General features: G+C 39.7%; 1 protein-coding gene across 5 annotated transcripts in view; it reads left to right on the top strand.

The window, feature by feature from the left end:
- Positions 1-20780, top strand: part of ACSBG1 (acyl-CoA synthetase bubblegum family member 1) — a 31376-nt gene extending 10596 nt beyond the window's left edge. For 3 of the 5 annotated variants that reach the window (XM_061447214.1, XM_061447212.1, XM_061447215.1), the window contains 13 exons: positions 690-772; positions 6425-6642; positions 7267-7355; positions 8135-8255; positions 8669-8749; positions 11493-11642; positions 13848-14024; positions 14507-14688; positions 15345-15578; positions 16152-16369; positions 18613-18752; positions 19767-20013; positions 20673-20780. In XM_061447214.1, the coding sequence (XP_061303198.1) occupies positions 690-772; positions 6425-6642; positions 7267-7355; positions 8135-8255; positions 8669-8749; positions 11493-11642; positions 13848-14024; positions 14507-14688; positions 15345-15578; positions 16152-16369; positions 18613-18752; positions 19767-20013; positions 20673-20749 (2017 nt within the window). In that variant the 3' untranslated portion in view covers positions 20750-20780. Of the gene's footprint in view, positions 1-689; positions 773-795; positions 818-6424; positions 6643-7266; positions 7356-8134; positions 8256-8668; positions 8750-11492; positions 11643-13847; positions 14025-14506; positions 14689-15344; positions 15579-16151; positions 16370-18612; positions 18753-19766; positions 20014-20672 lie in introns of those variants that run through there. The other 2 variants (XM_061447213.1, XM_061447216.1) reach the window with 2 other exon arrangements.
- The last annotated feature ends 2014 nt before the right edge of the window (positions 20781-22794 follow it).

Raw genomic sequence — 22794 nt, 5'->3', positions numbered from 1 at the left:
CGTCAAATGCTTAGTTATTGGTTATATGGTTTGCTCGTATAATCCTCTGCATTCTGTTACCTTACAGACTTTCTGTGCTGTATTATCTGTGCTATAATCTTTGCCTGGTTAATTTAAGCCAAGAAATGTTCATTTTGTCCATGTGATAATGATAATTTGTTGCTTTGGTGACAATTTTGGGAAACTTTATTGTTATTATTAGGAAGTAAATCTCCTTCTTTTCCTAGCCTCTAAAAAACGCCAGCCAGCCAACAGAAAAGCCCCTAACCTTGAAGCTTCAACAGGTAACAACCTTGACAGTTTACAAGGTATCAATACAGTGGCAGCATGATCAAGGTTAAAATTGATAGTTCCTTCTGTATACTTGCATGGTTCATGACCTCTCTGTTATGATTCAAAATTACTATCTCCATCTTTTATATGCCATGATGTTGAAGCCAGAAGTCCACTGGTATGAAATAAGAATGTCTTCCTTAGAGTGAAGGTATTTCTGTGTTCAACGTGATTGTAGTGTTTGCAACAAAGGGGCAAAATATTATTTGTTCTTTTGAGCTTTCTATTTTCTCCTGTTGTGTTTCTAAGTGCTTGCAAGCTGTGTTTTTATTTCCCCTTGGATTTATTGCATTTTGACTGCACTGGATCCTACTAGCACTCCTGAATAATCTTTTAATAGGTATATTTTCTTTTAGAACCTTTACAGATGCACAGACTGTCCGCAGAGACTCACTGCTTCATTTGGAGGAAACCCAAGATGAAGGCATAGAGCCAACAGGTAAGCATGTAAAAGATGATCCTTGGAAATTTGAGCTCCTATAAGGTGATTATTTTTTTTTCCTGTAATACAATGTTTGTGCCTATTCTATCTAGCAAGTTATGACTGACAATTTTTCAGGGCTGGGATAAAGAGAGACAGCCAAAAAAGTAAAATGAAACCCAAGTGAATCAGGGCAACTGCGAAATTGTCAGGAGCTTTCTGTAAGCTTGTATGAATTCAATAGTTTTTCCCAGCTTTTGCCTGTATTTGAGATGATTACTAGATAGAAATGAATAATAGTCTGTTCCCATGGAACATCATACCAATTCTTGTGTTACCTTTGGCAGCACAGCTTACTTAGCATCTGTCAGCTATTGAGGATTTGGCATACTGTCTAAGAACTGGAGGCCGTAAGGGAATATCTATACTTTGATGAGTTCTGTGTAGCACTGTAGCATATGCATACTACTGTAATTTTAAACCAATTACAGTGGTAAATTTACCCTTGTTTGCTACCATGTGGCTTAAAGGTTTGCTAGCAGAAATTGCAGAGAGTCTTTGGAAGGTTTGCAGCCCTGAGAGAGCTCCCTGTTGCCTTGGTGAGTCTGCTACTGGTGTCTAAATTTGCCCATTTAAACAGAGAATATTTGTTCTATGGGACAATTGGAGCAATGGCTGCAAGTGGTTTTTGAAGAACTAACGTGTGTAGGAAACTCGCATGCAGACTTTATATTTGACATATGTCTAAATATATATTTGTATGCATATATATTGACTTTTAAAAAGGCGATTCTTTGATACACAGTAGGTTTCTTTCTGAGAATTGAGCTGCTCACCGTCTGCTTTTTGTTTTTCCATAAGCCAGAAATAAATCTGAATGGCTGAAGGTGATAACTTTCAAACCTCTGTTTTCAAATGTTCAGGGTATTTTACTGAGCTACTTGAGACGCATGCTGTATATATAGATTTTTACTGAGGCTGTGATTCTGCAGAGCGCTTGCTTGTGTGCTTGTGAAGGCTCTGACCTATTTTACTAAGAATTTATCTGGGACGCTGGTTCCTGCTGTCAGTTATCTACCCTGCTTCTCTCCCAGAGGCTGCTGCTGGCTGCAGTTGAGAGTAATATTCTGAGCTGTAAACCACAGTGTTCAGGAAGGAATGCACATGCCATTCAGCCACTCCTGCAGAGGTGACCACAGCCTCTGGAAGAAAGGTGAGGTGAACAACTGAGGGTAGAAGCTGTTCCAGCTGTTCCGTCATCAGTTTCCTGCAAACACAAGTCACACCCCATCCATTTTAATTAAGCAGTTCCTTTACTTGGGTTTAGATATTTTTGTAAGTTGATGAATCAGGAGTTTACAATTTAACTTAGACTTTGTCTTTTATTTGACTTTGGGAATCTGTGGCACTACTTGTTATCCATTTCAATGAGAAGTAGTGTTTGACTTGGACACTTCACACAGCTATGCAGATGCTGAGCGGTGAAGTGTGGACTGAATGTCAAAAAGTTCTTCCAGAAAGTCTTTTGGGAGAAGGAAGCTCAGTGTTGGGTTGTGGTGGGTCTGCTTTGTATATCAGGAGAAAAGAAGGAGATTCTGGTATACTCTAGTTGTACAGAACTGTCTCACTTGGTAATTGATATGCTCTGCAACCCCAGGAGTAGATTTGTCTGATGAGGGCCAGATTGTTCTGGAGCTTTTACCCCATTCTTGTCCACCAATGTGTAGAAGCTCGTTTGTGTAGAAGCAGGCCAGGTTTTGGTTTTTTTCTCATACATATGTAATCTTACTGTTGGCAGCAAGCATTACATTGGCATTACATTTACCTGTGTCAAGTTAAAGGATAAATCATTCATGCTGGTTTTATACTGATGGAATCACAAAATAATTTATGTTGGAATAATTTACACTGGAGGGCCACTAGTCCAGCTTTCTACTCTTAGGAGGGTTTACGGCTCTATTCAGCTGAGTTTTGAAAACCTCCAGTAATAGAGATTCCACAGCCTCTTCATCCCTCTTCTTAGGCTGACACCTGCATTGTGAAATTACTTTTCTTTATCCAGCAAGAATTTTCCTTGCTGCAGCTCATGTCCATTGTCTCCTGTTCTGCTGCATGCCTCTGAAAAGAATCTGTCTTCTTTGTATCACCCCCTTCAGTCTGTGGCAGAATGCAGTTAGATTCATTCTTTTACCTTCTCTAGATGGAAGAAACCTGGCTCCTTTAGGGGCTTTTCTTATATAGTATGCTCTAGGCCCCTGACCATCTGGGAATCCCTCTTCTGTGTTCGCTTCAGTTTGACAGGACCTCTCACTTGCACGGGGGCTTCCAGCTGCACACTGCTTCAGTTGCACCCTCACTTTCTTTGATCTGCTGACTATAATCTTCCTAATGCAGCCTGGGATGTAGCTCTTTATCTCCACTGGGACATACTACTGACTAAAATTCAACTTGTCCACCAGGAGCCACAGGAGTTTTTCCACAGCTGGTGTCCAGTCTGTGCTGCTGCATGGGGTTATCCAAGCCCAAGCTTTCCATTCACCCTTGTTGAGCTTTGAGGTTTATGTCAGCCTAATCTTCCAGTTTGCTAAGGTCCATCTGAATGGCAGCCCTGCCTTCTGGCATGTCGGCCTATTCCCCAAGTTTGGTGTCATCTTTGAAGCTGGTGAGGGTGCATTCTATTGCCCAAGACTATAATGCAGTCATTAAACAGTATCATTCTTGGGACTAACCCCTAAAGAATGTCACTTGCAATTGGCTGATAGGTAGACTCAGAAATGTTGACCACTGTTCTGGAAGACTAATTATCTTACCAAGACCCAGGAAGCCTGATCTTGCTAGTGAAGACCAAGGAGAAGGCGGCGCTGACTGCATCAGTCCTCCTGTGTCAGTAGGTTGCCTGTGATAGCCTTGATTCTCAGTTTAGCTGCTACTGTACCAGTAGAAGTGGCTTTTAATATCACTTGCCAATTTCAGTTCCAAGTGAATTTTGACTTTCCTGCATGCCTGCGCAATGTTTCTGTAGTGATGTTTCTTCCTGATTACTCCCTCCACACGCTTCCATTTTGGAAGTGATCAGTTTTGGAACCGTCAGGGTTGTTATGAAGCTTATTTTGTTCTGATGCATCACTCCCTGCACGTCAGTTTGTAGAGACACTCTTTGGAGGGGATCTTATTTCTCTGATCAAGATTGGTGGTAGTTTATTGATGTGAAGATCAATATATTTATTGCAGTTCTTAAATGTTTCTTTTTCCTCCAATGGAAAAGGTGCAAGTTTCCACATACTGAAGTATTTGAATGTTTTTACTAATGTAAAAATACTTCCACTATTTATTTATGTTTCTCTGACTGTTTAAAGTTACATGTTTATTGTGGGAAAAGGATGATATGGCAGAAAGCCCTCCTTCTTTCCCAGCTGTGGCAAGGCAAGCTACAGGAAGCTGATTTCTGAGTTTTTAAAAAGCATCACTATGTATTTGCTGATACATTCATGTTCCTTTCTGTTTAATCTGTTCATTGGCACAGGGCTAAATTTGACATAGATGCCAAGCTCTCAGACTCCAAGCTGTATGTACTCAGCTCCAGCTTTCACTAAAGAGAAGTTAAGCTTTCAGGGCCAAAGTCATCTTAAAGAAAACTAAAAAATAATGGCTGAGAGGAGGAATGATGTATTTGTGTTGTCAGCAGAATGTGATGGCATCATAGCTGTGGAATCTGGGATGATGACTGTGTCAGAAAAGCCTCCAGCAAAGAGCTGAATACCTTCTCTCATCATTAGAGCAGAGGGATGTTTTGCAGGAACTGGCATATAATTAAGATACTGTTTTGTGAGTTACACCTGAATCAGTTTCAAGCAGAAGTCACTGGTTTAGTTTCTGCTTCTCAGGGTATATCTATGGAATATCCCTTGGGGTTCCTCAGGTCATGCACTGGGGCTATACCACAGTCAGCCTGTCTGTTTACCTGTCTAAAGGTGACCTTGGTTCTTTTGCATTTTACATGGCTCTCAGAGTTGTTCTTCCATGTTTGGTGTTTCGGACCATATTGAGAAAGATCAGCTGAAAACCTAGCAATTATGAAGTTTTTAACTGTTTCCTCCTGTAAAATTCCTTGTTAAACATTTCTACTTCAGTGGGAAAACCACACACCTAAAATCCCAAACAATTAGATGAGCTGTCCTTGGAGCAATTCCTAAGACAAACTGCAGAACAGTTTTTGCATACACTGTATATGTAAGATTCCTCTGAGCCATCTTTTCCTTCAGCAGCAGACAGTGATCAGGAAAATTTAGTCTGATCATGGAACTTGGCCCTGGAGGAGAATGACATGAGGAAAAAACACTTCAAGAGACTCGGAGTGACAGTGAGGCTACCTGTCTGAATAAAATCTCTGCCACTTTTTATCTGACAAAACCCTCTTTTTTTAGGAATAAGTCTTTCCTCTCCATCTCTGATGTTCAGTGAGTTCATATGAAGGACATAAGCCAAGGTCATATATTAGTGAATGAAAAAGTATTTGGGGTACAAAGTGTAATGCAGGTAGCACGAGTTACTGAAGAAAATGTCAAAAGTAATGTTTGCTGTTACTCTTAATTCTGACAAGCCGAAGCTCTTCAGTGTGAAACATTCCACCAGCTCTCTGTGGAATCTTTTGATTTTTTTTTAAAATGATTATGCTAAAAATATTTCTTCATTTAGGAAAGTAAATGTAAGGAAAAAATGTTCTTAAAATGTTCTTATACTATTTTGTTCAGAAGTACGGGAACTGAGTGTTTGATAGGGGAGTTGTGAGTGGGTTTTGTCTTCCTTGTGAGAATTCACCTCAATTTTGCCAATTTACTAACCCCTAGATTCTCCAAGGAGTGTATTTATACTCAGCCTGCTTCTTGCTGGGATTGCAAGAGCCAAATAGAATCCTTGAGGCAGTCATTTCTTGTGAATGCCAGGGACTGCCCCAGTCCTTGGCACCAGTGCTGAGAGCCAAGTGACATTAGTTGGTGCTCTGTCTCTGAGTCCTGTCAAGGAAGGGGAGGAAAAATACAGGATGTGGATGGCAAAAATACAGGGTGAGGAAGCAGAAGAAGGTGAACGATGGTGTGGAAATAGGGCAAGACAGGAATGAGTGGAGTTGGATATACATACTGGAACACAAGATAACCAAGGAAAAAAACTGTGGGAAGTAGTGAGGAGCATGAGCAGAATGAAGGTGAATAGCTGGGGGGAAGGAGGGAGGAAAGAGCTGCGACAAGCAAAAGGATCTTGGATGCTGAACAAGAACAAAGGTTTCAGTCTTTAGGATCTCTGTAGCCTTCTGATTCACCAGCTACTTCACCAGCTCAAGGGGTAGTGGCTGTGCAGGGCTGAGCGTGGGCAAGCAGATTCTTCTGAAACTGGAGCTGTGCCTGTAGCACACAAAAGATCAGTGTAATTCTGTATGGTGGCACTTTTATTCAAGATGCAGAACAAAGTGTGAGAAATAAAGATTTTTTTTTTTTCTTTCTACATGGTTTATTTGATAGTTATAAAATTGGAAAGCCCTTCTCTCAAAAGGTGGCAAGTGCCAGAGTTCTGCTTCGTCCTGCAGTTTTTATTCAATCCTCTTGTCTTTTGGTACACAGTCACATGGTATTCTTCATTGGTGGAATACCTTGGTGATAATGCTTTACTTTCCAGAGTCTCTGTGGACTTCCCTAGCTGATGGCAGAGTCAGGCTGAGGATAGATAACTCATGTCCTCAGACTCCCATAACCGTTCATCAGATGTTCAAGGACAGCCTAGAAAAGTATGGATCTCTTAATGCTCTGGCCAGCAAAAAGAATGGGAAGTGGGAGAAGATAACTTTTTCAGAGTATTACTGCCTCTCCAGGAAAGCAGCCAAAGGCTTTTTGAAGGTAGGTACCAGAAACAAAACCAATTCCTTTTTCTGCCTTTGTCTTCTTAAAACAAACAAAACCCCCATTGCACTCTATAAGAGGCTTTTCCTAATTGAAGATCATCAGTCACATTCTTTATGGAAATAATACTGGTGAAAATTGCTTTTGATCAAAGAGATTACACTGGTGTCAAGGAAACTTGACTTCAAGTGAAGAGTTGCTGTATTACACTGTCTCACTGCATACAAAGCTCAGCAAAAGGCCTAAAGATTAAAAACAGAAAAATAGGTAAAAGCAGCTCTGTCATGAATTTGGGGGAATAAAGACAGATTTGAAAACATTTTAAACATAGGGTAAGATTAGTACTTGTTATGCGCTTGCTCTTATTGAAAAGTTCTGTTTTTCAGGCCTTTCTGGACAGCAGGGCTCAAACGGACAAGACAAGGTGTGGAAAGTTTAGATCATGTTAACTGCTGATAGCTACATGTTTTGCTATGGATAACAACAGGGATGGACTTGGCTTGCCAATACCAATATAATAAATCAAAGCTTTCCATGGTTTATGTTTGTGTGCATGCTTCGTGCTATATGTTTCTCTCCAGTGCACCTGTATTATATGAACTTATGCTTATTATTTTTAAGCTTGGTCTTGAACGATTCCACAGTGTAGCAATCCTTGGATTTAATTCTCCAGAATGGTTCATCTCAGCTGTTGGAGCTGTATTTGCTGGGTAAGATTTTTGTTTGATTGGTTTTGTGGCAGATTTGAGGATTTCTGTTTTGCTAGGTCTGGAAGTGTAGCAAATCAGTATTTGGTGTCTTGGAAGCTGTGCTGCAGGTGGTTGGCATATTCAGCAACCTGCTGGAGTCTCACAGCTTTCAGTATATCCAAAATAGTGCATACACTCGTAAACTGATCCTTTTTGCTACGGGCTTAACTGTGACAGTCACACGGAAGCTGTTGTACAGTATCTTATCACTGGAAGATGTGGGAAACAGATGAGACTTCCTCTTTTATAGTAATGTTTGTCTACAGCAGGATATGTTCATGTAGATGAAGTGACAGGTAAATACAAATTGGCCTGATTCCTTCTATCCTGGTACCTGTTTATACAATTTGAATTTTACCTCTTAATGTGTTTCTGTGCCAGTGAAATTGAAATTGGTATCTGTGCAGCTTGAGCAGAAAGAAGACATGACTGCTGGGGGTTTTTTACCACTTCCCAAGCTAACTCTCTTGTAGCCTCAAGTGAGTTAAAATGCTGAATTCTAGCCTATGGCACCTTCTACTAAATAGAGTTCAGAGATTAGTTTTTGCCATGTGCATGTATCAGATAGCCATGTGTATCAGAATACTTGAAACAAACATGACAGCTCTACTGTTCTTTACTTCCACATCTTCATGCTCTTTCAGCTTTCAGCTGATCTTTGATTATTACTTTTTTTGATACTAAGTGAAGTTATGTGTGTGTATAAATATATCTTCTTATATATACACATTTTGATGCAGAGGAATTGTCACAGGGATATACACAACCAATTCTCCAGAGGCCTGTCACTACATTGCTCATGACAGCAAAACCAATATCATGGTTGTGGAAAATCGGAAGCAACTGGACAAGATAATTCAGGTATAGGGTGGCTGAGTGGTTATTGAAATGCCCTCATTTCCCCATTTCTCAATGCTGTGCTGGTCCCATATGCACTATCTCTATTGTGAAACCTCTCACGGGAGTGTTCTTATTTGGAAGTCTGGTATCTGAGGATGCTGAGGAGCAGCGGCTGGGGGTTTGGCTTTTGTTTTTTTCCTTTTTTGACTGAAACAGATTAAAACAGATTTTCTAGAACACACTGTGTGGTGTTTCCTTTTATTCTTTCTCTCCCTCATTGGTTGTGAATTTAGGGGAGAATATTTGCAGGTGAAGGAAAACAAGAGGTTTCTTGTGACTGTCAAACCATTAGAGTTTTGACAGTATTTTAGTGAGAAACCCCCCACATAAGATATGAGTAATAAATAATAAATTTGTTTTTAACAATCCAACAGATCTGGAATCGCTTGCCACACTTGAAAGCTGTTGTGCTGTATAAGGACTCCATTCCAAAGAGATATCCAAATTTGTATACGGTATGTGAATGCTAGAACAGAGTTATAATCCTTGGGGTATTAGATATTTGATTAATTCTGCCACATTTAATTTGTGGAATGTCTGCCATTTAGAATGCATTGATGTGTTCCAGCACATTCAAAAGCTTCATCAGCTTTTTCTGTCTAATTTACCTGTAACTTCACATTTGATAGTTGACATTTAAAATTAGAGGTACCTTGCATAACTGTCTCTTATGCCTTCCTGGCTTTTTACTTGTGGATTAGCAAAACACCTATAGACTGCAGATGGGAACGTGTGCCCTCAAATGGTTAAAAATCAAAGTTGTCCACTGGTGCTGTTGAAACCTGAACTGTGATTAGTTACACTGGATCCAAGGTGAAAGTGCTTGTACACAAAGCATTCCACGGGACAGGCAACAAGTGAAGAGAAATAAGTACGGACTACACAAAGAGGAGCATATGTTCTTAGTATATGTAGAATCGTCACATCACATTGTAAAAAACAAGCAGGAAGAAAAGGACAAAGGCAGGATCAGGAATTTCTGAATGGTAGAAGTCCAGCCTTTAATTTAAGAAACAAGAGCACTTCAAGCAAACCAGATTTTTGTAAGCATGTTATTCCAATATGTTCTGAAAATAGTTAAGTAATAAGAATACAAAAGTCAGCATTTTAAGTGGACTACAGATTGTCAGGTTTTAGGCTGTAAAACTTCAGCTGGGGGAGGGGAGATACTAATGTAGCCTGGACAGCAAAGAAAGATTTACAAATACTTGCAATTTTGATGATCTGAGGGGTTACCAGGTACACAAGAAATAAGTCTTCTGCGCTTGTTTTAATCATCATTTGCTATGTTGAATAGCATATAACTTAATAAAAAATGGTTTCTGTTACAGTGTTGTATGTACCGGTTTAGAGTATGCCCTTGCATCTCAGTACAATAAAAAAATATGATGATTTTATTATTTATATTTGTTAGTAAAAAGAATAAGCTTGCAGTTAATTCTGGAACAACATTCAGTTGCTGAAACCTAAATGCCTGAGATTTGATCTGTTCAGGTGTCATGTTGGACACACTTTCTCAGTGGAGAAGGGGAGCTGTGAGAGTGTCTGACAGGTCCATAGTTGTTTGTGTAAAGGAAGAATCAAAGATAACTCACTGTCCTGGGAAATGATTGGTTATTAGGTTTGATGTAAATCAAACCACGCAAACCACATGGCATTTGATGAAAGGAATTTGTATTGAACGATGACAACTAACTGCAGCTATTGCTGCAGTAAGGGCAGAGCCCTTGATCTCTGATGAGCACATGTTTCCAGCAGGCGAATGCAATGTCAGTGGTGTATGTGACTGTACCTTTCATGGTCTGTGGAATGGGAACACAGCCTATTGCAGGTACTGTTCAGTAAACAAAGCCTAGGCAACAGGTTTACAGTGATTAACACATTCTAGAATGAGAAGACAGGTCAGGAAGGCCTGTCTGCTTGGAATGACTGCTAAATCACATAGAAATAATTACATCCTTGAGGCTCAGACTTTCCAGGAGCTAGTGAAACTATGCAGCAGCATTCTGTGGGAAGGGATAGAATGTGACAAATTCTCTACCTGCTACAGAGCTGTGTACTGCCTCTCCTTTCAGAATTGTGGTTTATTGGCAAAAAGCATCAAGCTGATGAGGCATACTTAGAACAGCCTTGCCACCCAAGAAAAGGAAGCCTCAGTGCCACCGAGGCTAACTGATGTAACACTAATGGCAGAGGTCTGAAAGAAACAACGGGCACCCCTTCAAGCACAGGATTTCCTTTTTCGTTTCTGCTGACCTTAACGTCATTCCCTTTACTGCTGTGTGGTCCTAGGAATATCTCCAAGAAATCATTAAAGAATGGAGGTGCTGCATTTGAATAACACAATTGTGTAGCACAGTATAAATCATATGATTCCAATGGGAAACTGACAGTTGGGTTGTTGACTATCTTAAAAGATTTTTTTGACTATCTATCGTAAAAGATTTTGTTATACTCTAGTTTTCTATTAGCATTGAAATCTATAGCACCCTTAGCAGCATATCAAGTGTGTGTAATACAAGCGTGTGGGAACAGCCAATATAATAAAGAGGATCAGGTTCAGCACCCTTCTAGGCTGATCTGTGTGGCACAAAAGTCCAGCATCATAAAAGCTTTAGTTCATTCTAGATTGAGCTGAATTTGAATGGAAGTTGTGTCCAGCACCATATGTTCTGTTTGCTATAGAGCAGCAAGTAATTTGGACAAACATTCTCACATACAGACAATGAGACTTTTGCAAAGAAGCTCTCATCCAATTGCTTATATTAGTATTGATATAAAGGACAAGGAATTACAGATAGAGCATCACAAGTGTACTCTTACTTAAAACCAGTACATGCAGATTCCTTTGAATAAGACTCAGAATTATTCTGACAGTGTGAGACAGTAACAGAGTGTTAGTCTCTGTGACTTGTCCATAGTACCCATCTTGGAGGAGAAGTAGTATTACCATTCCCTTAGACACTAAAAAGACTCATGGCAGCACAGTTTTAGGTAGTCTATTTGCAATTCACACATCAAGTTCTAAGCTAGCCTTACCATCTTTCTTACATAGGCAAGACCTGGGGAAACTTGCCTTGGAAATGTGCAGAGCAAGGCACTGAAGTTGTCTGCCATTTTTGAGACTGGTAAGGTATTGAATCCTTCCCACTTGTAAGAAGCCATTTGATATCTTGTATTTTCTGTTATGTGTTCTAGATGGAAGAGTTTCTGGCGTTGGGAGATGATGTGTCCGATACTACTTTGGATGATATAATTAATTCTCAAGAGCCAAATCAGTGCTGTGTGCTAATATACACATCCGGAACAACTGGGAAGCCAAAAGGAGCCATGCTGAGTCATGACAATGTATGTGCTTTAGGCTCTTCCTTCAGCTTAAAAATAGTAGAGTATGAGGATATTTATTTTTGTGTTATGAAATGACTGGTACTAGAGCCTTGAAATCCTTTTGCTTTTGCAACGTGGGTAGTGTACTACAAAACAGTATTCAAAATGCAGTTGCAAAGTTGTGAGTGCTTATACGTTCTGGTGAAATATAAGCAAGGTGAAAGATGAAACTCCATTCAAAACTAGCACTTCACAAAATTGAACAGTTTGTTCTGAATAGGGTTTTTATTCACTGGTTTTCTTATAAGATCCAATGCATGTATTCATAAATACAATTCACAGGTTGCCATAAAGTCTCTCAGGTGATGTCACAGGTTATCTTGAAAGAGACAAATCATATACATCAGCCAGTCACTATCAGAACAGCTTTGCTTTTGGAAAGGACTTTCCATGGAAGACCTCTAGCAAAGATCTGAATTGTAGTTGTTTTGGGGTTATATACATACATAATTTTTTTAAGGTGGCTGAGCAGGAGTGGAAAATGGTAGGGAGCCTTTCTGAGCACAGCCAATCTGTGAACAGGCTGGTCTCAGCTGTGGCCTCTCCTCTTAAACCAGAAACTATTGCAGAGGTGTCCACTGTGAGGAGCAATTCACCAAAATGTAGGGAATTAGCAAAGTAGTACTTCAAAGCAGAACATACAGGACTTTATAGACAAAAAGACTGATCTTACACTGCAGATCCTATGCTCTTCCATCTCAAAGGAGTCTGGTGTCATTTCCATGTTAGCTGCCAAGCTATTCCTGGCTGATGATCACAAACAGGCTATTTTTATGTTGACGAACAGTGGAAAACATGCCTTGCCTGTAGCTGTGCTGCTGCCTTCTTTAGTCAAAAGATGCTTGCCAGTGCCCATATGCAAAACCAATGCTGAATCAGTCATATGTGTACCCACCTAGATCTGCTGTGAGTGTGCCTGTGTGCCACAAGCTTGGAGGAGAAGCAAATCAATATAGCTGCATCTCAAAGACACCCCAGTTCTGTCTAGTGTGTAAGTCTCCCATAGCCACATACCCAGTGGTGCCATCTAAACTTGGAGTGGCCTGGCCTGACAACATGTTGCTGCTTAAAAACCTCTCTTGAGAATCTGTATTTCCTTAGACCAAATGTACGTTTTGTACCATCTAATTTATTGCAAGGAAAAGGAGCTGGCAGGAACATCCTGTGGTACAAATACATGCAGTACCTGTTATCTCTTCCTATCCTGAATAATCTCACGTCTGTGTCCTGCCTTACCCAATTTAGATTACAGACTCCTCTCAGAAAGCGGTTTCTTGGTTTGGTTTGGGTTTTTTCAGTTTTTCTTCTTTGCATGTGTGTCTTTTCCCAATCCCCTTATATTATCACATATATTTGTGGGTCTTCCATATTCTGATCATGAAGATCTGCATATCTGGCATCCTTGAACTGCATCTTCTGAGATAAGGTGAGAATTATGGAGAAGGAGGGGAACATCGTTCAGTTTCACTATGAAGTCACACAGCACATCTTCAAAAACATCCACAAAGCCACTGATCAGGATAGGGGTGTGCGTGTGTGACCTGTGGACCACTGTGGTGAGCACCCTAGAAGCTTCCAGAGGAGTGGAATATAACGTCTATCTTCCTCATTAGTGCTTAGCCAGGTACTGATCAATACAAGGGATTGAGCTTGTTGCTGATACTAAACTGTCCTTTGAGCTCCCTGATCACTCTGTGTTATTTGTTCTTTTTTAGGTAAACATATAGATACACAGCACCGGTAAAAAGTGCCAGGTTGATACATGTATATATATATATATATATGCATATATACATAGTAGGAGAGTTGCAAAAGAAGAGGCAGATCAATTTGCCCATCCAGCCCATGGCTGCCCTGCTCAGCATGTCATTAGGGCATAGGGAGCTGTGGCATTAATAGCCTAGTCAGGGAACAGAAAGACTGCATTTACTGATGTTATATGCAAGACTTTGTTGCTGCTAATTCATCTTGCTTTTGACTGAGCATCCCCCAGGGAATTGGCAGTCTGTTGTGCTGTCAAAGATTGCAGTGTCTTCACCAATTTCTGTGAGCACAGATTTTTCACAGTTACATTAGCATGGCATGAGGCTCCTTAGTTTGTGTTAAAGGGGAAAAAAAACCCCAAACTCACAATACCTAATGTGTTTTATAATCGATTTTAAACAGATAACTTGGACATCAGCACACTGCAGCAGAGCAGGAGAAATGCAACCTGCAGAGGTCCAACAGGAGTCTATCGTCAGTTATCTCCCACTCAGCCACATAGCTGCGCAGATATATGACCTGTGGACTGGAATCAAATGGGGAGAGCAAGTTTACTTTGCTGAGCCAGATGCTCTGAAGGTATCTTTCTTGCATTGTACCTAATTCAGCTGCTTCTTCTTAGAAAATATCCCAAGGAGAGGATGAAGATTGAGAACCCATTATTGTAACAATTATGGAAAAATAAAATCCATTAGACCTGTGATCCAGTGCTGTAGACACCAGTTAAAATAGATAATCCAGATCCATCAGATTCTTTTAAGGCAGAAGAATTTGCATCTAAAGCAAAAGAAGTATAAGCAATTTCTGGAGGAAAGGGAGGCAGAAGGATCTAAACCACCTGTGTGTTTTCCTTCTTGTATATATACCTCCCTGATGTGTCAGCTGGCAAATGTTAGTGCATATGTCTGACTGAAGTAGGCTCAGCAGTCCTTCTTTGTATCCTACATGTTTAATGATGTTCTGTGTGTTAGTGTTGCAAGATATAGACTGTATCACCAAACCTCTTTATCACAGCTGTGGATCTTTTGCAATACTTTGAAATGCTTTAATGATTTTAATAGGGCAGCTTGGTCAACACACTGAAAGAAGTGCAGCCAACATCTCACATGGGAGTTCCCAGAGTATGGGAGAAAATCATGGAGAAATTAAAGGATGCTTCTGCTCAGTCAGGATTTATGAAGAAGAAAATGCTGTCATGGGCTATGTCACTTAGCTTAGAGAGAAACATAAGCTGCTCAAGCAGGTATGTATTTATAGCGAGTGAGATTTCCCATCAACTTGAAAGTAGCTATCTGCTTGTAATAAACCATGAAGCATTGGTGAAACTCTTTAAGTGTAAATGTGTAACATTTGGCCTTGCAAAACAGCAAATACAATGCAAGTTATCAGTCCCAATAGGCTGATCTTAAACACAGGTGACTGTTTAAAGCATACTCCTACTAACACGTCCCCCAGCTTGCATGACACAATGAAGTGTGAAATTGCTTACAGAAAATGTATCCCAAAAGCTTGTGCAATGGTGCTGCTTTGCTTGTCTGATCATTCAGCTTCTCAGATAGGTCCTGCACAACTCGCATTGTAGTGGCAGAGGTTCTCAGAGACACATTTAACCGATAAAGAACCTGAAGTACAAGAGTTTGTTTTATATGATGTGGCTTTATATGTTCTTGATGTATTTGCAGTATTCAGACATCTCAAGAACTGGAGTTCACTAGCAAGGAAAGACAGTAAATGGGAAAAAGACCAAGCTGTAACCTGATTTACTGATGTAACTTCTGCCAACACTCAAAACCAAACAGCAAATAAATCTCTAAATAAAATTTGTGTCCAGTTTCATTTTGGCAATCTCCAAGGTTGCTCTGACTTATTGTCTCCTTCTCTTGTGTGTTTTTACCTCAGCAGTGATTTAAAGCAGTTCTGGATGAGGTTAGCAGACTACTTTGTGCTTTCAAAAGTACGCAATGCGCTGGGGTTTTCGTCCTGTCAGAAGCACTTTTCTGGTGCTGCTCCTCTCAATACAGAAACACTCTATTTCTTCTTGGGTTTGAATATCACCCTGTATGAGGCCTATGGTATGAGTGAGACCACAGGGCCACATTGCCTATCTGGGCCAACCAATTACAGGCAGCACAGGTAACTTTATTTCTATTTTTGCTTTTTGCTTTTTAATTTTAAACTCTGGTATGTTTCATTATATGTTTCATTATATCTTTCAGAAGAGTTTTTACTAAGTTCAGCACAGATCTCATTGCTGATTTGATTTTCTCTTAATGCATTGCTATTCTATTGTGGGAGGCAAAATAACTTCCAGGTCAGAAGCTGAGCACATTGCCTCCATAGCATGCCACGCCAAGAGCACTGAAAGGGATCTACAGGATTATACACACAACACAGTTAATAAATCTGACGTATAACCTAGCCCTGGCCCAGGGTAGGTTAACTTTCAAATGCAAGACCTCAAATACTGAAGTGTTTTTACACCTGAAGATGCAGAGGGATGAAAAATACCAAACGAGGGAGCACAGAGCAAGATAGCCAGAAAGTGCTTAGATACTCTTAACATATGTACTCTAGTGAATTAATACTCCATAGTTTTCTAACAGTTACAGCAGGGTGTTACTTGCAGTTACCTTGATGGGTTTGGAGATGTGGTGTGTTAGAAGTCTTATCAGTATTATGTTTAATATCTATGATTTTCTCTGATAGCTGTGGGAAACCAGCACCTGGCTGCAGGGTGAAATTGGTGGACAAAGATGCAGAAGGCAATGGAGAAATCTGTTTCTGGGGAAGGACTGTTTTCATGGGTTATTTAAATATGGAAGACAAAACAAAAGAAGCCTTTGATGAGGATGGGTGGCTGCATTCTGGAGATTTAGGAAAACTGGACAAGGATGGCTTTCTCTATGTAACTGGAAGAATTAAAGGTAAATAAGTAAAAAGCTTGCTCCATGTTAATGGTAACTGTTCAGTTAGATTTGGCCTGTCTAATTGTCTTTCCTCCACTGCCAGTGACATTGACCTGATAGGAAAGCAAAATAAACTCTCTTATGAGGAAACCACAGTGTGCCCTGTTCAGGAAAGGTTTCCCTTTAGTCTGTAAGATGTGGAGATGATTCAACTCCTACAATGAGTCTTTTTCTCTTCCAGACCTTTATTCAGTATTAGTTACAATTAGTAATATAGAATACTAATGCAGGTTTAATGTGTCATCTTTGATTCTAATAATCCATTAAGCTGTCCATTCTCCCTTTGAATCTTGCTAAATTGCCTTAATTGCACATTAGAATGTTTAGACAGTAATGAGAGAGAGCCCTGTGTTACACAGCAGTTACTGCTGTAGGTCAGAGTTAGGTTCCTCTGACGCCTTAGGCAATGTGTTTGCAGAGACTAGTATTGGGAAAGCTAAAGCAAGAAACCTAGGTATTACAGTACACAGCTTTAAGTCTCACAAGAGTAAGCCTGGTCACTTGCTTACTTGGAAGCTTGTTTTAACAATTTAGATTCAGAAGGTGGGATTGGTCACAGTTGAGATGTAACTGAAGAAGATTTAAAAACTGAGTAATTATCATCTTAGAATATATGGTGAATCACTGGGGAGGTAACATGGATGAGTGAATTTGTCAATAGGATGGCAGTGTCCTCTTAAGAATCAGAACTTAAGTAGGTCCTATTAATAGCCTGCACCAAATGCAGCTATCTTGATTTTAGTTTGCTTTCTTGTCTGATTCATTTTCCTTTAGCATAGCAGTTACCGATTCCTAGTCTCATTCCTTCATAACATTTGTGTTGCACTTACAACTTCCTTGGTTGCTGAGTTACTAACAACTACTCTAAAGCACAACAATGTAGCTAGAGAAGGCCATACAGGGGGAGTATTTGTAGAGGGGTGGAAAAAGTTGCTGCCACTGTTGTCTGGATCTCCTGTGGTAAAGCTGACGTGTCAGACAATGAAAACCCAAGTGCCAGTGATTGGGTGAGGATCTAAAGTAAGGATAGGATTTAGGCAAAAGGAGGGTGGAATGAAAGGAAAAAACAGACCTAGACAAGTTTGGATACACAGCTAGCTTTGGCAGGTATCTGTGTCTTGACAAAGTCTCTTGTTCTATAAACACTGTTCGTGCTTCCTCAAGTGTGTGCAATGTGTTGGATAGGGAGAAAAACAACTTTTATAATTAGGATATCAATACCTATTTCATACCAGAAAGTTGAGTATAGACTGGAAGTTATTTCTTGTCATAGTTCTCATGGAGCAGTAGAGATGGTAGGGCCCAAATCTGTGAATGGTGAAAGGGTGCTACATTCCCTTGACTGCATCTAAATTCTTCCAGTTATCACTGATAGGGAAACAGGTACCAACCCAACCCTTATTTACACACAGGACTGGTGTACCATTTGTCTGCTTTCTTTATTGGAGCATACTCTGAAATGCTACAAACTGTTCTATGAGGACAGTGGGAAGTCACCAGTGTAATTAAAGCTAAGAGCTGGAATTTACCTAGATAATACTAAAATTTGTGGTCATTCCAAGGAATATATGTACTGTACTTTAGACAATGCATTCAAATAAAAATGTACATTCCTTTCTTAGTAGAATAAGGTATGACTACCATTGTATACAAACCTTAAAAACATTAAGATTCCAGTGTGTCGTTTTGTTCCTTCGGGGCAGGGATCACTGCTTGCACTGCAGACTTCCTCCTCTGATTTCTGACACTCCTCTCTTTCTCTGTTGCTTTTATGGAGCCTTCCTGTAGTCGTAACTTATTTTTGTCTGACCCCTCTTGGTGGCTTTAAGAATTAGTTTTAATCGTGACATTAACAATGGACTTACTTTATGGTGAGGTGGCAACAGTGAAATAGAGCGTGAATCCTACCCTAATTAGGAAGAGATGATTGTTCACACCAAAACTGCAGATTATGTAACAGCTCCTTGAGAATAACTAACCTGGTACTAGATGATGTAAAAGTGATCTGGAGCAAATATCTTATACTTAAGGGAGAACTTGAGCACATATAGAAAAAATATTAGCATTTTTCTTAAGATAATGAACTTTAACACCATGAAAACATAGTGTTAAAAAAATCTCTTATTCTTTATGTCAGAGAGATATGAACCTGATCGTCAGAATTTATTTGAATTAAACTAACAGCCTTTTTTATTGTCTAGATTTGATAATTACAGCTGGAGGTGAAAATGTGCCTCCAATTCCAATTGAAGATGCTGTTAAGAAAGAACTCCCAATTGTTAGCAATGCTATGGTCATTGGAGATAAAAAGAAGTTTTTGTCAATGTTGCTGACTCTAAAGGTAAACCAGTTTTAATATTGCTTTCAGGGAGCACCTAACAAAATAATTTTGATCTGTTTGTGAAAAGACACAAAATCGGGTATGAGGATGTTTGTGGCAGAAAAAATGCATAATAGCTACAGGCTAAATCCTGGTAGATCTAAACTTCATACGGTTATATGATCTGTGAAACATCTATGTGTTACTGCTGTTTTCTCCTATGTGTATAGTAAGACATAGTTTTTAACTACATTGAAATTTTCGATTAAGAAATGTTGGAAGAGTGAGAAATCTGCAACAGAGCACAACAATACCTTTGATTTTTACAGACGAGCAAAGCCAACAAGTGTTTCTTTTAGGGGCAAACCCAATTTCTAACAGAAACTCTCCAACAGAAACAAACTTTCCACCTGAAACACTTCCCTATGATTTGTTCTGTTCAAATAACACAGGAATGAATGTAGGATAAAATAATCCATAGCTTTGCTGTAGTATATACTTCCACTGCAAAATCTCTTGCACTTTTTGTTCTGTGGGCATGCATAGTGAATGACCCTTTAGTTTTTCTGTAGTTGTTTACCTCTATGACTGATACTCTCTATTTACAGGTACAATAGAAATACTAATTTAAGAAGTCTAAATTTCAAAGAATGCTTCTATCTCAAGCTGCTTACATTACACCACAGTAATTCAAGTTAACAATGACTTAAATGTTCCCCTGTAACACTGGAGTAATTTAGAAAATGTGGTAGCAATTCAAGATCTAGAGATGGACTTTATTGCCTCATTCATTGACACCTTTGAAGTCCGTTCATTTCATCTGCATATAAGTCAAAAATAATTGTATTTGGTAGTGGGGAAAAAAAAAACACATTGTCATCTGCAGGTATTTCTGGGTTTTATTGCTTTTACAGGATGTTTGGCTGTTGACGCTGAGCTGCTTTATTCTTATTAGTCAGGAAGGACCTGATCAGAGAAACTTTTAATGCCTTGTAAGAGTGAGCATGTGATGATTCACTTCATTTGATATTTTAGACCGTGCTGGACCCAGATACATCTGAGCCCACTGACATTCTCACTGAGCAAGCTAGAGACTTCTGCCAGAAGACTGGTAGTAAAGCCACTAAAGTGTCAGAGATTGTAGTCACAAGAGACCAGGCAATCTACCAAGCCATTCAGGAGGGAATCGACAAAGTCAACATGAACGCCACTAATCGGGTTCATTGTATCCAAAAATGGATAGTCCTGCCAAGAGATTTTTCCATTTCTGGGGGAGAACTAGGTAAGATTTACTGATTTCTGTTGAGGTCTACACATAGTAAAGAGGCTGCTGATCTGAGAGTACTCAAATACAGTTTTGTGTACCAAACTCGGGGCTCGGCCACTAGAGGGAAAGGAAAAAGCCATTAGCAGAAAGAGTTAAAGAATACAAAACTGGACATTTTGCTGTGCACATGTGTATCCTTCCGCCCTTACTTACATGTACAGCTCGATAGTTATATTTCAGATTGCTGTGGACAATTAAGTAATCGATTCTGGTTAATCCCTTGTGCACTATAGTATTAACAACTTTCCCTAATAATACTGAAAATGTATTGGTTCAAAGTGAAAGGCAGTGAAAGCCTGACAGCAGAGCTGCAAGCACATTACCAGGCTCTTTGAATAAACTGGGAATTGTTTAAAAGCTTTCAAAAAACAATTAATTATTTTTAATGAAAAAAGTAGCAGGAATCAGACATCATCTTACCTGCAGCTCCTTTTGAAGTCCTCATGCCCTACGTACCATGCTTGCTTCTCACTTTCAGCAGCTATCTGCACTTACAGAGTGGCAGATGTTCTTCCAAACAGGCTTTTCAGTAGAAAATCATAGGATCCAAAGGTCAGACTGAATAGGAATTTTTGTTCCTATTTCTGCTGTTGTGACTCCCTCCCTCTCTTAAGGTCCAACGATGAAGCTGAAACGGCTCGCCGTGCTAGAGAAATACAGAACTGAAGTGGACTCCTTCTATGAAGAATGAGCAGTATTTTCATCCAAGCATTAAGAAAGATCTGTGAGCTAAAGAATTTCCTAATCAAAAGCATTAACAAAGGTTTACACTTGGTTTGGTTTTAGTCTAGAAAACCGCTGTGTCAGTTCTTCCTGATACTCACCTGATCATTTGCCCTCTTTACAGAAGCATCTACGCAGTGTGTCCATTTCCTAATACTGTTCTGACTTTTACCTAAACGACTAAGATTAAAAATGTCCTCTTGTGTTGTATAAAGTGGCTATAATCCAGAGATGTGGTGGCTGCACCATCCCTGGAGACGTTCAAGGCCAGGCTGGATGTGGTTCTGGGATCTGACCTAGTTGGAGATGCTCATTGCAGGGGGGTTAGGCTAGATGAACTTCGAAGGTTCCCTTCTAACCCAAATTGTTCTATGATTCTGTAATTCCTCTATACTGAAACACAAAAGTTGCCCATTGCTTGTATTTGGGCAGAGCAGTAGTTAGCAGTCCTGCAGAGTGCTGGAGTTCCATCACGCCAACAATAAGGTAGCTATTTAAAAGAAATTACAATCAAAAGGGCTGGGTTTTTCTGCCTCCCAAAGAAGTTTTTGTTTGCTCAGTAACACATTTCAGAACCTGCAGGCAATCCTCTTCCACTTTAACAGCGGTTAGAATTCAGAGTTCCGTGAAAACACCAGCTAGTAATTTCTTAAATCCATGTTGAAATGAACATTACTATCTCTCCCAGAAACAAATAATCAAAGCAAAACCAAAGCTGGGGCAATAGCTCCATAAGACTGTAAGGCAAAGCAGCAAACATGGGAGGTCTCACATTAAATGCTATTGAGAACAGAAACTTTGTTCAAATTGTTTATAACACTTTTTTTTTTTCAAACCAGAAAGGTTTCGGAGCAATGTTTGTCAGTGTGCATCTGCATGCTTCAATATGCACATTGTACTAACGCTGCCAAGTGGGAGCTGCATTTCTTCTTCCCCATATAAAATCTAGATCATACTATGTGAGGGACACATGTGCCAGAAGGTTGTCTAAAGGGTTTGCTGTTAGTAAGTGATCTTTGGCAGAGCTGTAATAGGTAGCACAAGCAGCCAGGCCACAGCCACTGTTCCTGATCAGAAAAATCAGGCAGAATTGGATCTTGTTTCCAGGAAAGTTCCATTACCAGTCTTGTACATCAACACGTAACACAAGACAGCAGCCTGGGATTAGAAAAACAAAACAAGCAGTAGGACTTTGAAAAGTTTATTTTTCCCCATTTCTGCGCAATGGTAATTCCGAAGTTCTTTAACAATATTAATCTGAAGGAAACAAGGCAGCAGCAGCTTGTAAACCACAGAAAGAAATGTTGCCCTATTCACCAGAAGCAGAGTGCACAAGGAATAGAACTCATTGTCCCGCCTCCGAGGTGGTGTTTGAATGTACAAGAAGAGCTGGGATGCTTACTTTTATACAGCAACACTAGAAGCTGTTACTAAACTTGATTTGACTTCTGAAACAACCAGTCTAAACAGTCGTAAAAGAAAGTAACTAAGTGGAGTGATATCTATTAATAGAATGAAGCTTTAAGAGGCCTGGTACTGGCAGTAGGGATAATCCTGTGCTGTAGTCATGAGTTTTGAAACACACATTTTCTTGTAGGGTGTACCAATGGAAGCACACCTTGAGACATACACATCCAAATGACTCATATGATGATCTGTATGTGCAGAAGAAGGGAGAGAAAGAGAGTTGCTTTTGTGTGCGTTAAGCTCAGTAAGCCTGAAAAAAATAGTCCAAGATCCTCATGAATAGGATGAAATATATTTCTGGAACGTAGGCACCAGAGCCAAACCTTCACTCTGTCTTAACCCATTTAGGACTAGTCTTTTACATTCAGGGTTTCTAGAATAAAATTACTAGTCAATACAGTAAGACACACTGAACAGAATGCATGAAAGTACAACACAAAAAGCGCTCCAGCATGAAGTTATGAAATCCGTAGTATAAATTTGCAAAGTTAATACTTTCCCCTCACAATAAATGGCAGAACTAATTTTGACTTAATTTACTCTCAT

Source organism: Pezoporus flaviventris, unplaced genomic scaffold, assembly GCF_033815535.1.
Source record: "Pezoporus flaviventris isolate CSIRO_AGI_PZ_B2104156 unplaced genomic scaffold, CSIRO_AGI_Pfla_v1 ptg000006l, whole genome shotgun sequence".
Classification (NCBI taxonomy): domain Eukaryota; kingdom Metazoa; phylum Chordata; class Aves; order Psittaciformes; family Psittacidae; genus Pezoporus; species Pezoporus flaviventris.
Note: the sequence above shows the minus strand (reverse complement) of the source record. Positions and strands in the feature narration are given on the sequence as shown.